Genomic DNA, 16452 nt, shown 5'->3' with positions numbered 1-16452 from the left:
TCTTAATGCACATGTGATGTGCAAGCAGATATTTCATGGTAATAGACCAAGGATCCCGAGGAAGCAGTGGGTGTCAAAGGCAAAAGTTGTGACAAGTTATGCCAATTAGGTTCAGGGTGACAGTTGGTGGTAGTTTGTCCGGAGGACAATTAATCGGCCAACAAGTATCAGTGGTGATACTAGGGACTAGGCATTAATTAATTAATTAATAATGTATGTCCAAGGGTCAATTTAGCTTGGGGACCACTTGGGGTTGCAAATGGCCTAGCTAGTTAAATTATGGATGGGCACATCTAATTTTGGGCAAGATTAGTTGAAATTTAATTTTAGAATAAATTAATTCTGAAAATTGATTAACTGGTTAAAAATTGTTGGAAAATGGGATTAGAAGGCTGCCACTTGGCAAAAATCCCCATGCAATGGGGAAGAAGGTTGTTTGGGGTTGGAGAGGCTGATTCAGGGCATAAAGCCTGTGGGAGGAGAGGAAAGACAGGCCACTGATTAGTTTTTACTATTGTGGAGATCATTTGCAGGCTGCAAACTGCAGCAAGAGACCCAGGAGAAGCATACGACAGCAATTTTGGCACTACTAGGCAGCAAGCGACAACTTCTGGGCTGATCAGGGCAGGACAGCAACTATTCTCAAGGGTTTCCTGTGTGGAAATTCAGAAATTTCTCTCTCTACAGTATTCTCTCACCTTCTCCAGCCTATTCTCTGATTAATTCAGCAAATCTCAGCCATTTGGAGCAGATCTCCACCAAATTTGGTGGACAACAAAGGAATTTCTGCTATAAGTCCTAATTCACAACAGAAATTAGGGTTTAGCAGCCACATTGGGACCTCTACCGAGGCATTTTAGACTGAAATCAGCTATTGGAATTCAAGGAATTGTTAAAGATTTTGAATGCCAACCCGATTTATTTGATTTGGGGTAGCATTTGGCCAATCAAGGCCATTTTGGACAAGTCTTCGGTGAATATCAAGGGGCAAGTTACTTAGAAGGCTTGTTGATCCTTTATGACAGCAAGGGGCATTTGGATCAACAGAGGAGATTGAAGAATCACAGTTGTACACTTTCCAATTGCAATATAAGTTAAAGAATTACTCCAAGGGTACTAGTGTCAGGGCCAATACGGTGTCCAATGTCCATGATTGTATGGTAAAGTGTGCATTTTAGTTCTTGTGAATTTGTTAATTAAGTGCTTAATCAAGTTTTCACCACCCTTTCCAAGGAAGGTTGGCTTGAGGGCTCCATTGTCAGATACCATTAGATCCCTTGACTTGGTGGACCCAAGACACTTGTTTGAAAGCCAAAAGCTTCATGCTAGTTCTGAATTTGTGCTCAGCTGAGTATAATTACAGCAAGATGTCATCATCCAGTGAGATGGTGAGACCAGCCTTTCTTCTTGGAAAGGTGGTGATTCCTAGATCAAGCACTTAATTACAATGATCGGCAAATAAATATACATGGAAATGAAAAATTTACCTTAATAATCTTGGATAGTAGACACCTCGTCAGCCCTAAAAGTGGAGCTCCTTTCGGTATTTCTTTAACTTTGATTGCCAATGGATATATTACAAGCCAAGATTCCATGATCTACTTGGCTGATCCAAAAACCCCTTGTAGATCTAATAATCAACAAATAAATTGGGCAATTTGCCCCTTGATTTTCACCCAGGACTTGCTCTAACTGGACCTCAATTTGCCAAATGTTGCCCTGAATTTACAATGAATGGATGGGTATTTGAAATCCTTGACAATACAACAAATTACGGGTGCTGATTTCAGTGTACGATGCCTTATGCTGTTGGCATGGGTCCCAAAGTCATTGCTAAACCCTGACGATTGCAGAAATTTAGGTTTACAGCAAAGATCCATCCACTGTCCACCAAATTTGACTGAGATCTACTTAAATTGGTGGAGCTTTTGCTTCGATATTGACATTTGCTCGCCATGGCCACGATGGGGCCCATAGGTGCTACACGACACGTGGGAGTGGCTTGAGAAGCACTCCTAGTGTGGCACATGAGGACATGTCTATCTCTACCTCCCATGTAGAGCTTAGAGAGCCCGAGTATGATGATGAGTGCAATGTACTTAGTGAGGGAGATTTTGTCGAGGAGAGTGATGAACTCCTCAAGTGGTGGTGAGAACTCTTTTACCTCTGATGCCAAGAGTGATGAGTATCTAGAGCCTCTCTTTCTATTTTGTATTCCTTTCTATTTGAAATCTCCAATTTGGCTCATAATATAGTTGTTGGTTTCATAAGATACTCTCATTTTAATTCTTGTTTACACTTACTTTTGAGTAAAGTCTTGTTTTAAGTCTAAACATCAAGTATAGATTTAAAATACTATCCAATGTAGCATCAAACGTAGGTCCAAGTTTTATTAGTCCGATTAGTACCATACTAGTATTGGACAATACTAATCAGACACCATCATACGTGACAACCGTGTGTACAACAATGAGTCACTAGTTGTGTGGGCACTAGCACCGGCTCCCTCTCTTCAACAAAATATACTTTGGAGGACTACTAGTGAATGAATGATTGAGGAGGAGGGAGTCCACAAATATGTATAGGCATAAAATAATGCCCACAATGGGTTAGTTTGGCCAGCATCATAATGGCCTAGAAATATAGTCGGTCAACCAAAAATGCGAGAAACCATAAGAAATGAACACCAGAAAAATACCTGAAATAATCCCATGTGCCCAGTCCGCAAATACACATGCACAAATTCACTCATGACCTGACTAATCTGTTAACAGCGATGCCAGGAGTTTGGAAAGGGGGGGCTTCAGTAAAATGTGAGTCTTGATAATTGCTGTGTAAATTATATCAGGTGAGAAGTAGTGTATAGTGGTGTATCATGTTGGTTGCTGTATTGGACAACAATACTGTGTTTACTATTGTGATTGGAAGCTTTTCCCGATAAATACATAGTATGTGCCATGTCGCTGCATTAGACAACGTTATTGTGTTCACTATTGTGATTGGAAGCTTTGTTTTTTGATAAAAATATACAGTACTATTTCTTTGTTTTTGCTTATGGTTCTACTTCTGGCAGTTATTGGACTTCGTACTTGGAAAAGGGCACGTGGCTTTGTTCCGCCGGGCAGAGTTGAAGACCCTCGTAGATATGCATGGTAATGAGGTAATGAGCTTGCTGAAGTTCTGTTACTTTTGTTCATAAGCATGGTGATTTTCATTATTTCAAAATTACTTTTAAGGGCTCAGCTGCACATGTGAATGTGCACTCCTTGTAAGGGTGAGCTGCTTTTTATGAGGGACATGGGCTGTAATGTAGTCTAGTGGGCCATATTTTAATTCCTTAATCGGAGTAAGTATTATGAGGAGATTGTAAGGATTGGTACCTGTGTAACTGTGCTCCTTGAAGTTGAAAGTTTGCGGTTTGGAAATCATTTGGGCTAATGTCTTTAGGAATGTGGTGTGTTGGGAGTGGAATGTGTTTCAAGAGACTAATGGCTTCTCGGCCTTGACTGTCTAGTTTCAAACAATTGAACAGAAAAAGGGAAAGGTGGATACTGTATGTTGGGAACTTACATGATTATGATTATGGGAGTCATACATGAGGTAAATTTAATGGGCTTTAGATCAGCTGCCCTTATTATGTGACTTGAAGGTTGACAATATAAATATTCACTAGGATATTAAGCTTTAATTCATTTTAGTTTGTCTTGCATATGGATGTGAGCTCTATTGGTATTAGACCAGCAGTTCGTTCTTGGTTTAAAGGTAACTTTGCACGAGCAGTAAATTGCTGTTTGAGATGACCACACACACATACAGTTTCGAGTTTCTCATCTATGACGATACTCCTTTCCACTGTCTAGACCCTAGAGAGAAAGATTTACTATGTAAGAGAGCTTGCTTTGCATGGGAGGATTGCTCTTATCAGCCAAGTGGACCTGTTTCATACTAACGTTCAATGTAGGGTTTCTTGTGACTTGTATTTTGTAACTTGGTAAGGGTATTAACCTTGCCTTCCAGTTATTCATGATTGCCTACAATAGAAATATTGTTTTATGCACATTTCTGCATAGTTGGATGTGCCCTGGCTCCTCACCCTTAGGTTTATAAAGGTGTATTTGTACATGTAGTACAGAGGCAGAAATGCCTATGATGTTGTATATGGAGTCTTTGTCCTTGATCTCTTTCTCTGTTCTGTTTTGTTCCTGTTTTCTCCCTGATTTTTGCTGACACTGTGACATGCCTGACTTCTGTAGCTTTGGTACCTTGCCCGACTTCAGAGCAATTCTGTGTTACTGTTATGTATTGCATTGTAACATGTATAAAAGTTTAACTCAATCAGAGGGATGTAACTGTACTTGTTTCCCAAGGCATACAAGAGGAAGCATAATATTTTGAGAGCTTATAAATATGGTGATTAAATTGTGAAGTTGTCCAGCTTCGATGAAAGTGGTGGTATATAAAACCAGTGTTTGATAACAAATTTGGTTGTGAATTAGTATGGAAGCCCTTACACGAGGTACAGAACCATAGTCTTGAACTTTCTCCCTAGAGATTAGACAATTAACGTATTTGCAGAATGTGACAAGATCAATGAAGAAGATAAGGTGCAAATACACAGAAGTTTCATGGAAGTTGATCATAAGGCTGTCAATTTGTAACCATCAATGATACAAAAAACGTCAAAGTTGCACATCTAGTGCTGCCACCTCCCCTGTTGCCGCCACCTCCACCTCTATGTTGCCAGTGGCTTTGCCTTGAGTGTCTATCTGCTTGTGGCAAGCTACAGCCCACCTGTCTTGTTGTCGCACCTTGCTTGGTGTCGCTTCTCCACCTCTGCATTTTCCTTGCCGCTTCAGTGGACCTATCCCCAGCTGTCACTGCTGACACTCGCTTGTTGATTGGGTGCATGCCGTCACATCAGTGACTTGTTGCTTTGGGCCTGACACATTTCTTCCCACATTCTTGACCTATTCGCACCTCGGGCCATATATGCACATCAAATGAGACAGGCAGGGCACTTGCATTGGAATTTTTTGCCGAACCTGAGGCCTCCCATGCATTAGAAGCCTTAGGCTTAACCATAAGTTCAACTTAGATACCTGTTTTTTTCCTTTTTCCTTTACTTTTCAAGTTTTAATTCATCAAAAGCTTTACTAAATTTTTTATTTTTCTCATTTCAAAAAGCCTCCTATTCACTCCGATACCCGCTCCTAAGCACAATTTGGGGGTTTTCCTCAAAATTTTTGAATTTAACCCCAATTTGCACAAAAATTTAAGGGCTTTTCATCAAATTTCCCAAATTCGTAAGGCCCTCATGATGCCAAATCATCTTCCTTTTCCACACCACCTCCCTCTCAAGAGTAGATTCAATGGGATGCTTGTGACACCCACCAAGGATGCATGGGGTAAGCTTGCATAATTGTATGAAGTGTGCAATGAAGCACGCATTGCTTACCCATGAAAGCAATTGGAAGATTTTCACAAGGAAGGAGGTAACATGGATGCCTATCTCATTGACATCAAAGATCTTATTGAGAAATTATTAAATATTGATGAAATGGTCCCTTATAATTAGCTTGTTTTCCTCACTCTTAATGGTCTATCAGAATCATATCAAGGTTTTGCTACCACTTTGCAATTGGTAACTATGGGCAACCAAGTTACTTACAATTTAGACCAACTTGTTTCTCTCTTATTGCAAGAACAATAAAGTTGTCTCAACCCCAATGCTACTAGGGCAACCGAACAAGCCTTTTCTATCCACTATTGTGGAAAAGGTGGAAATCAAGGGAAGAACAAGTATGTTAGTCAAAAACCAGTAATTACCCATGCTGGTCATTCATCTTCTTCATCAAATAATTTCTCCAAGACACCTTCCCATGTTGGTCCATTATCTTTCAACCCTTCCAAAGGTATGTCGTACAAATCAAAGAGGTGCAATTATTGTTGAAAGACAGGGCATAACATTATAGAGTGTCGTACAAATGAAAGAGGTGCAATTATTGTTGAAAGATAGGGCATAACATCATAGAGTGTTGTAAGCACGTTACATTAGAGAAGAAAAAGGAGTTTGGTCTTAATTGTACCAATGAGATCTCCAACCTTGCCAAGTGCAAGGAATATACTTCCTTCATCGAGTGTCGGTATAATCCTTCTATTCATTATGCTTGTTTTTAAATCATTGATGTAGCCTCTACTTGGTATTTTGACAGTGGTGCTTCTAAGGACATTACTTCTTGTTGAGAATTATTCTCATTCATTTCTTATGTACCTAAGGGGGGCATAGTCAAACAATGCCTCTTATGCAATTGAAGTTATTGGTAATGTGCAAGTTAAGATTATTTTTAGCACTTCCATGATGTTACAGGATGTTCTCTATGTGCTCTATGTGCCAGGCATTAAGAAGAATCTTCTTTTTATTAGATATTATAGGATGTCTTTTTTATTAGATATTATAGGATGTCTCTATGTGCTAGGCATTAAGAACCTTCTTTTCATCTCAGCCATTGCTACTTTGGGCTTTCATATTCTCTTTGTTGGCCCACGGTGTGCAGTTTATGATGATTGGGTCCCATCTTCCATTGTATTAACTGGCACTCTCACATCAAGACTTTATTGTCTTGATAATTATGATAAACAATTTATTGAAATTTCTCTTGATCATATTCCTTCAACGAGTGATCCCTTTAAGGAACATGTTCCTTCAATGTCACATATTTCAGATTTGCTAATTTTTATTGCATATATTGATGATTCGCTTATTGGGAGCAATGCTGTTCAAATTGCAGCATTATAACGTCATTTCCAGCGACCTCTTGCTGTCATTTATATTGGTGTTCTTCGCTCACCTTTGGCTCCCCAATTTGTGAATCACTAGCAAAGTATTAAGCTGCCTAATCAAGCATCATCATTGGCAACCCTTTTGTGAATCATTGGCAAATAGAGAATAGTGTCTTCACTTACATCAGGGACACTAATGATTTAATCCTTTTCTTCAAGGCTGTTTCTTCATTTATACATGGACTCATGGATTGTGATTAGGCTGGTTATTCAGAAGAGATTTTGAGAGAGCTTTTTATGGAGACTAGTCCTCCTCTAGAGTCTCGAGCTATTCGACTGTTTTCACATATGATATCTTTCAAAATATGATTTGTCATTCATTCTATTGTTATAGTGTGTTGTATCCATCAAGATGAACATTTGCAATCATGACCACACATATCATTTTTTTAGGATTTTGTTATTGTTCCTAGATCAATGTGTCCATTTCATGGAGGGATGTTTGTAGGCATCTCATGGGCTACACTTTGATGCCCTTTGATCAGTAATCTGGGCTCCCCAAGCATTTGGATTGTCTTTAAATGTAATTGTTGCTCCAAGTGTTCTAGGTACTAAGTGACAATAGGATTACAATTTTATTTAGGGTTTCCTATGACAACAATTAAGCCATTAGGGTTTTGTTTTCTTTAAAAAGACACTTTGTATATCATTACCTCATTAGTGTGGCATTTTCATTGTGATCACCTTGAGCATTGTTGAAAGGGAGCGACGGATCGAAGGTTGGACTCGAGAGCTATGGCGGGAGAGCAAAAACAAGAAAGGCAGAGATTAGAAATGGGAACTCCAACAGTCACAATGTGTGACCGGGTCTTTTTTTATTCAAACTGTCACTAAAAGAATAAAGAATAAAGTGACGGTGACGGGCGCTCGCCACCTGCAGTGTGCAGTGGTGGTGACCGTCAGTGTAGTAATACACGGGCGACTAGGTAGAGGCGCCTTTACTTCCAACAACCTCCCACTTAAAGGCGAATCTGTCCCAGTGAGGAGTGAAAAGAAAAAGAAAAAAGACAGTACAACATGTACACATGTACAATAGGATGAGGAAAGACGTTATCTCATCCCACGCCCATCAAGCTCCTGAGGAAGGCAAAGCACTCTGTAGAGAGGCTTTTCGTGAGCAGATCTGCAGGATTCTGGTTAGTCGAGATCTTGACAAGATCAACAGACTTGTCCTCAACGACCCCACGCATGAAGTGATACCTCACCTCAATGTGTTTCGTCTTCGCATGGAAGCCCGAATTCTTGGCTAACTGAATAGCAATCATAGAATCCGAATGTAGTGTAGGGATAATACCAAGGTCAGTAACTAAACGACCCAACCAAATGGCCTCCTTGCAAGCCTCAGTGGCTACAACATACTCGGTCTCTGTAGTAGAAAGGGTTGTGCATTTCTGCACCCTGGAAATCCAAGAAACAACACCTCCAACATAGGTGAATACATAGCCGGAAGTGGACTTTCTACTATTTGCATGTCCTGCATAATTAGAGTCAGTGTATCCCATGACTCCTGTATCCTGGCTACCATAGTCTATGCACATATCTGCAGTGCCCTTCAGGTATCTCATGATACCCTTCACGGCATCCCGATGCTTCTTGCTAGGTGTAGCCATATAGCGTGCCAGAACACCAATTGCAAAGGCAATATCTGGACGAGTGGCTATCATGGCATACATAAGACTGCCCACTGCGGATGCATAGGAATCTCGGCCATCTCGGCCCTCTGCTTATCTGTCTGCGGACAATCAGCTTGTGATACCTTCACATAAGAAGGCAATGGACAGCCAATAGGCTTTACGTTTTGCATGCAGAAGCGCTCAAGGACTTTATGAATGTACTCCCTCTGTGACAAGTAGAGGAGTCCCTGATGCTTATCGCGTCTAATGCGCATACCAAGTATGTGAGCGGCCTATCCCAAATCTTTCATCTCAAAGCTCTTCTTGAGCTGAGCCTTAAGAGTATCTAGCTCATCATGAGCTTTCCTTGCTATCAGCATATCATCCACATAGAGTATCAAAATCAATAAAGAACCATCACGGGCTTTTTTCGTGTAAAGACACGGATCCATAGCACTCCGGCTGTAGCCCTGTGACTGTATAAAGGCATCAAACTTATGATACCACTCCCTAGGTGCCTGTTTCAAACCATAAAGACTTTTCTTCAATTTGCACACTAGGTACTGCTTGGCAGGTTCTGCAAAGCCCTTAGGCTGCTCCATATAAATCTCATCATGCAAATCCCCATGTAAGAAAGCCGTCTTGACATCCATCTGGTATAAATCCAAGTCAAGCTGAGCAACCAAAGCCAAGACTAAGCGCAGGGTGGTCATCTTAACCACAGGAGAAAAGATCTCGTCAAAGTCCACACCATGCTCCTGTTTAAAACCCTTTGCTACCAATCTAGCCTTGTATGCCGGCTTGGGGTGTCCGGGGGTACTTTTTAGCTTGTACACCCACTTGCATGGCAAAGCCTTCTTGCTCGTAGGCAAGGAAACCAAATCCCAAGTGTCATTCTTATGCAGGGAGTCTATCTCAGACTGCATAGTTCTCTCCTAGGAGTGACTGTCACCCCTGTGCATAGCCTTATCATAGGTGAAAGGCTCTCTTGCATCTGTAACCGAGACATAATGCATCGAGGGCTGAAATCTATCAGGTGGACGTTTGTCTCCAGTAGAGGTAGGCTCTGCTGCTTGCCTAACTGCCTGTCCAACACCCTGACCATGAGCATCTGTTGCAGCTGTAGGCTGTCCAACTGGCTATGCGGGAGCTCTCGTCTCCTCCTGAAATATGACCCTGCGGATCTCAACAACTCTCTCAGGCTGCCTATGCATTTTGTTTTCATAGAAGACTACATTATGACTGTGGATGACTTTCCATGCTTGCGGATCCGAGAGACGATAACCCATCTCGCCTGCATCTCCATAACCAAGGAAAATGCATTTGACACTCTTGGGATCCAACTTACTTCTCTTGTCCCTGGGCACATAGCAAAATGCCTCACATCCAAAGACACAGAGATGTGCATAAGAGGGAGGTTTTCCAGTCCATACCTCCTGTGCAACCTGGAAACCTCCTCTGCAACCTGGAAATCTAAACCACTAGAGGGTGATCTGTTTATGACATGCACAGCTGTACTAACTGCCTCAGCCCAAAAGCTTTGTGGTAGGCCTGAATGGCTAAGCATACTGCGTACACGCTCCTGGATGGTTCTATTCATCCGCTCAGCCAAATCATTCTGGGAGGGGGGGGTGTAGGGGGCGGTCAACTGACGCTTAATACCCCTCTCATCACATAACTGCTCAAAAGCACGTGAGACATACTCACCCCCATTATCTGTCCTTAGGTATTTTAGCCTATAACCAGATTGGTTCTCAACCAATGCAAGCCATCTCTGAAACACAGCCAAGACATCGGATTTCAACTTAATGGGATAAGCCCAAACTTTTCGTGAAAAATCATCTATGAACGTAACAAAATACTTTGCCCCACCCATAGACTGACAAGGCATGGATGGGCCCACAGACATCCGAATGTACCAATGCCAAGGGCTCACTCATGCGTGGCCTAGCAGACTTCTTATGCATAGACCTAGTCTGCCTGTCATAAAGGCAATGCTCACATGAATCAAAACATACATAATCAAGGGGCGGTAAGTACTGCAAACTAGAAAGCATTTTCATTCCCTTCAAAGATATATGGCCCAAACGGGCATGCCAAAGAGATACATGTGGGATAGAACCCACAGACAAAACATGATCAAGGGAAGAAGCTGATATAATCAAGGGGTAGAGACTGCTAGCCTTGGCACCTCTCGCAATCACAAGTCTGCCACGAGTGATCTTCCATTCATAGTCTCCAAAACATACATGATATCCTGCGTCATCAAGCTGTCCGGCTGACATGAGACTGCGTGTCAAAGCAGGTACATGACGTACATCCTGCATAGCAAAACTGCTACCAGAAGGAAACTGCAGCCTAACATCACCAATGCCCACAATATCAAGAGAGCTGTCATCACCCAAGCGCACAGAACCCGAAACAGTACGGTATGAATGAAACCACTCTCGGCAAGGTGTCACATGAAAGGACACACTTGAGTCCAAGAGCCAACACTGTGCATACATAGAGTATCTCTGTCATCTGCGAAGCACTAGAAGAAGCTGCTAGGATATAATCATCATCATTAACATTCTCAGGTTGCATAACATTGATCTCTTCAATTTTAACACTGGACTTTGCAGGTATTATGCTGCCACCAGAAGACTTATCCTGCACTTTGTCTTTCCCCTTATCTTTGCACCTTTCATTGTGCAATTCATGGCATTGTGGCCTAATATGGCCCTTTTTCCCACAATGGTGACAAGTAACATTTGCATTCCTACCACGGGATTTGCTACGTGACTTCCCACGAGACTTGGACTGAGATTTTTGAGAATCTCGTCCACGGCCACTACCACTACCATGCTTTCCATATCCATCATTCCTGCCTCTAACTGTCATAGCATGAGACACACGAGAGGCATCCAAATTCTTATGGTTAACCTCTTCCTGCAGAAGAGCACTCTCAACATCAGATAATTTCAAGGTAGCAGTAGAGGCACATAATGCAGTGCGGAATACATCCCATGACTCATTTAGAGTACCAAGCAAGAAAAGAGGAGTGACATCCTTTGCAAAAGTGATGTTCTGCGAAGTCAAGTTCTTGAGTATAGCATGGAACTGGCTCAAGTGAGGAGACATAGTTACATTCTCCTTCATGCGCAGATCCATAAGCTGCTTCAGCCAATACATCTGACTCGTTGGACTTTTCTTGTCATAGAGATTTTTGATCTTTTCCCACAACTGCCATGCACTCTGTTCTTCCTCAAAGACATTATAGTGAACCTGTTCTGTGAGAGACAATACAATAGTGGACTTGCATAACTCATCAAGCTCAAGCCATTCCTCATTTGGCATAGTTGCAGGCGGATGCCTGCTTAACCTCAAAGGTTTGGTCTGCGATTTCTGTACCAACAGCTGCCAAATCTGGCTCTTCCAATAAGAGTAATTCGTACCAATAGTGATGTTGAAAATAGCATGATCAGTGGACGAACTCGCCATAATGCAGGCTGGAAGATTGTAGACAGTTCAAAACTGCTTGCTGTTTACTGCAGAAAATGACCAAAAAATCACCAAAATCGAGGAAAAATGGCGAAGAAAGTGGAACCAAAGCTGCTGCCCACCAAGTACTAGTGAAAGTACATCATTTCAGAGTGTTTCAGCATGAAAAATCCATGTCAGTCCATACATATATGCTTGCTGTAATAAATTTCAGATTTCAGTAAAAGAGAGCTAACAGTGCCAAAATCGGATCCCAAGGCAATCAGATACTGCCAAGACCAAAGCTGGCATCATGCGGGCATAGCATAAGCATATGATGGTCGATGAGCATGAATCCATGTGGGAGCTTTCGCTCAACCGCCAAGACCCACGGATCGCTTATTGTTCAAGCGTTCCAAGTCGAGCACTAATGGCTACCGCTCACATAGCCGGCGCGCCATCCATATCTACGAGTGTAGTGAGCTTACCTCCATGCCGATTGAGTTACCTCCTCTCTCGCGCACTTCGGTAGCTCCACGATCCAAGTGCAAGCTTCAAGCAAGCTCCATCCCCAAGCTCCACGCTCTAAGCTCCATTGCCGCAAGCAAGAGAAGAGAAGAGAAGAGAAGAGAAGAAGAGAGGAGAAGATGAAGAGCTTCTCCTCCCCAGTCCCTCACCCTCACACACTCACTCCCTCACACTTTCACACACTCTCTCTCAAGCACAAGCTCAAGCAAGCAAGAAGAAGAAGAAGAAGAAGAAGAGGAGAGCTACTTTTGGCCATACACAAGAATGAGCTTCTCATTCACTTTTCAACTTTATATACAAAACCCTAAATCCCTTTTGGGCGGTCATCCCCTTTTCCCCTTTTTTACATGGCCGGCCGTAGCCTAGGCCCCTTTTTTCCATTGTCCTTCTATCTTCCCAGCTTTCTTTCCACCGCCCGTCTACATTTACAAATTGCACGGGTGAGAGCCCGACGCTCCTTGAATTAAACCATGATGCGCTTGCGCTCTTTTACAAAAGTTTTGACTTGCGCTTTTCCTTGTGCGCCTTTCTCCCTTATTTAGGACTCTTCTCCTTGTGCGTTTTTGTCTTCCGTTTCTCTTTGCCTTGGCCTTTGTCTTTGTCTTCTGCTTTAGCTTTTCCGGATTTTCCACCTTCGTTCGTTTGAGGGTTAACAATCCAACACCCAAGTATGTCATATAAACATCTGCCAGTGAGTAGGCACACCCCCCAGGCAATGGGGTTAAGTGTTCCTGCCACTACCAAAACTTGACACAAGTAGGTGTCAGTTCACAAAGATACGGATTCAAAAATGAGACTTAGCTCATAAGCATACAATGAACCAAGACATATGATGTATCATCCCAAAAGGTAAGAAGTCCCAAAGTCTCAAGTGTCTGTAACTGCTCAATAGCATGTAACGGCTCAATGCATAAAAGTACCACCTTCTCAATGTCTAATAAGCATTCAAGAATGCTCCCACTGGCACAAAAGCCGTATGTACGAGCTCAAGAGCTCAAGCCAAGGCAAGACACAGTGCCAATGACTAAGTCCAAGACAATACATCAATAGTACATCTCGAATATGTAGGCGGTAGAGCATCCGTATGTAGCATCCATAAGCATGTAAGACATCAAGTACATCCCAAGATACAACTCTGGCAAGCCAATAAGTAGCTCAAGTAAGCTCCGAGAATCCAAGGTCAAGCCAAGACCGAGCTCTAGTAGCAATAGGCTCCAAACAATGTAACTAGCATGTAGTAATGGCATAGGCTAAGCATGTCAAGACCGGTCAGACATAAGCAACATACATGCCATAAGTACATCCAAGACAGAGCATCCAAATGCTTTGCAAAGCGAGCTCAAGCTCAACCAATGATCCCGAATCAAAACCAAGCTCTATGTCGAGCCCCAAGTGTCAATACATCACCATAAATGTCCAAAACATAGCCTGAGAAGCATAGGCATAAGTATACATGAGTAAAATGACTTCAGCCCAATTGTGTACAACAATGATTTACTGTTCAAAACTGAGAATTTCAGCACCAAAATCAGCTCCAAATGATTGCCAAACAATAGGCATACATTCCCCTAACATCCGGGCATCAAACGTGACCAACCAGGCATCAAATGACAATACCAAACAAGCTGTAGCATTAAATGTCAGTGTAACACTGTCATAAACTGCCTGTGGACTGTTATGACAGTCCCAAAACAGTGTTAAATCAGTCCAAATGCTATGCCAACACATCAACCATCAAAACCAAGCATCAAAGCATGCTCATATGCCTGAAATGGAGCCTTTCCAAGTGCCAATGGAGGGGGAGAGCTGCTGTTGTGACTGTCAATGCTGAAGACACATATGGGAGGGCTGCGTGATTCCACCAACTGTAAATGTTGGTCCTGGGGCTGCAAAAAATGGTGACCAAGCTTCGGAGGGGTCCGGTTAAAGCCAAGGAAGGCCTCAAACAAGCTCTAGCAAGTCTTGTTCAAAGGCAAGCGAGATATGAAGCAAGGGAGCTTCAATGGTGGCTGCTCCAATCTTGTTTACAGCCTGTGAGACTTGAGAACTGAAGTAAACCCTGAAGAAAATGATCAAATATCTTTGATGTAATGCCCTGAAGGTGCCCAACAATGGTGGGAAGGTGCTTGGGAAGCCGGGGAGTGACGGGAGCTAGAAGGAGTCGGATATGGCTGCCAGGAAGGAGACCCAATGCAAGTAGGAAGTCGATGGGATGCTGAGAATGCCACGAACCAAGCTCAAGAGTCGGAAAGCAAAGCTCTGATACCAGTTGAAAGGGAGCGACGGATCGAAGGTTCGACTCGAGAGCTATAAGCAGGAGAGCAAGAGCAAGAAAGGGAGAGACTAGAAATGGGAACTCCAACAGTCACAATGTGTGACCGGGCCTTCCTTTATTCAAACTGTCACTAAAAGAATAAAGAATAACGTGATGGTGACGGGCGCCCGCCACCTGCAGTGTGCAATGGCGGTGACTGTCAGTGTAGTAATACACGGGCAACTAGGCAGAGGCGCCTTTACCCCCAATAATTGTGATATCTCTTATTGATTTGTACATTGCTTCTCAATTGTGATTGAGTGTTGTTGTGTATCGATTAATTCTTTCATTCTCCTTCATTCTTCATTAAATTAATCACACAATTATTGCCCATTTGGGCCAACAATAGGTGCACATAGTTCATTACCAAGAGGTGGGTGGGTGGAGTGGATGTGTGTGTGTAGCTAAGAGGTGGGTGTGTGCGTGCACACGCACGCGCACACATACACACAGAAGGAATAGTCTACAAAAGGCCAAATCTGCCTATGAGAACAAAATGTTACATCTAAAAATTCAAGAAATTTCCCATGTTCCAAAACAATTGACATCTAATGCTACGACTATCTTAATGGAGAGTAAATAGTGAACAATACATAGTTGATGAGTACAAAATGACGTTTAAGCCAGATACAATGTGGAACTGCTTCGAAAGCACTCTCATCTCAGGATATCTCTTATGGGTTTGTTTAGCATAGAGAGTCTAACTTGGTGAGGTAGGGTCCCCCTTTGATGGTGTAGTATTCTTTGTATCTATAGATAATGCCTCTTGCGAGGGCACAGACCAGCTGGACGTGGGCGGCGGGCTTTGCATCTCTTTGTGGTTGTGTCTAAGGTGGTCCCATCTAGGATTTTCATGGCAGGTCAGAAGGTATGATGTAAATACTTTTACTTAATCCAAGCTTCTTTGAGAGAGAGAGAGAGAGAGAGAGAGAGAGCATGAGTTACAATTATTTGTATGATGGTACGAGTGTCTAGAAAGAATAGTAAATGAAATGTAATAGACAATACAAGGAGAGTAAAAGCTAGAAGTAAGGAGAACTCTAATTGACAAATAAAGAGCTCTAGTTGAAACAATCTCATGGGGATGTAGAGGACTTTGAGGCAATAATCTCTTGTATCTGTGCATGGAAGTGTCGTCAATGCCTATGTCGCGGTCTAAGAAGTTCGACTCAGTAAGTTGGATAGTTGGATCAATCAAGATCCTCCATGTATGTGTGGATGATTGAGACTATGGCTGTTGTGGAACCTCGTGAGGTCTCTCTCGCAAAGAAATGTGTAAGCTGCGTCTAGGTGGGACCTAGGTGTCGTGGAGCTGGTGTACTCTTGAGGAGCAAATCTCAAAGCTGTTGCTTCTTTAAGAGGAAGAGACCAAGACACCATTGGTTAGTGAAATCCATGCCTCTAGATAGTGGCCCAAACCCGCCCCGCCCCTAAATAGATAGTGGAAATGGCCTTACTTCAGGTAGTATATTGGGCATTAGCAAACATGGTGCTCCTTTGTCTTTGACTCTAGGTGACATATTTTCCATGTGCACTCTTTTGGTGGCATGGATTTGTATTTGTTAGTCTCAATCTCTAATTGGTGTAAAAAGGTATGCAACTAACCAATAGCATATTTAATCCCATGTGAGAGGTGGGTGTTCATGTATCTTAGTTGGACTATAAATCCATCATTTGTAGTATGGAGAAAATGCT

At 42.4% G+C, this 16452-nt stretch overlaps 1 protein-coding gene across 2 annotated transcripts in view; it reads left to right on the top strand.

Annotated features, from left to right (window-relative positions):
- The window catches only part of LOC148032993 (DUF21 domain-containing protein At2g14520-like), a 64021-nt gene that overhangs the window by 33924 nt on the left and 13645 nt on the right, over positions 1–16452 (top strand). For both annotated transcript variants that reach the window (XM_087683694.1, XM_087683692.1), the window contains one exon: positions 3074–3160. In XM_087683694.1, the coding sequence (XP_087539820.1) occupies positions 3074–3160 (87 nt within the window). The remainder of the gene's footprint in view (positions 1–3073; positions 3161–16452) is intronic.

The sequence above is a fragment of the Lygodium microphyllum genome, chromosome 8 (genome assembly GCF_053477565.2).
Source record: "Lygodium microphyllum isolate KBCC chromosome 8, Lygodium_microphyllum_v1.1.10, whole genome shotgun sequence".
Classification (NCBI taxonomy): domain Eukaryota; kingdom Viridiplantae; phylum Streptophyta; class Polypodiopsida; order Schizaeales; family Lygodiaceae; genus Lygodium; species Lygodium microphyllum.
The sequence above is the reverse complement of the archived record's forward strand: the minus strand, read 5'-3'. Positions and strand labels throughout refer to the sequence as shown.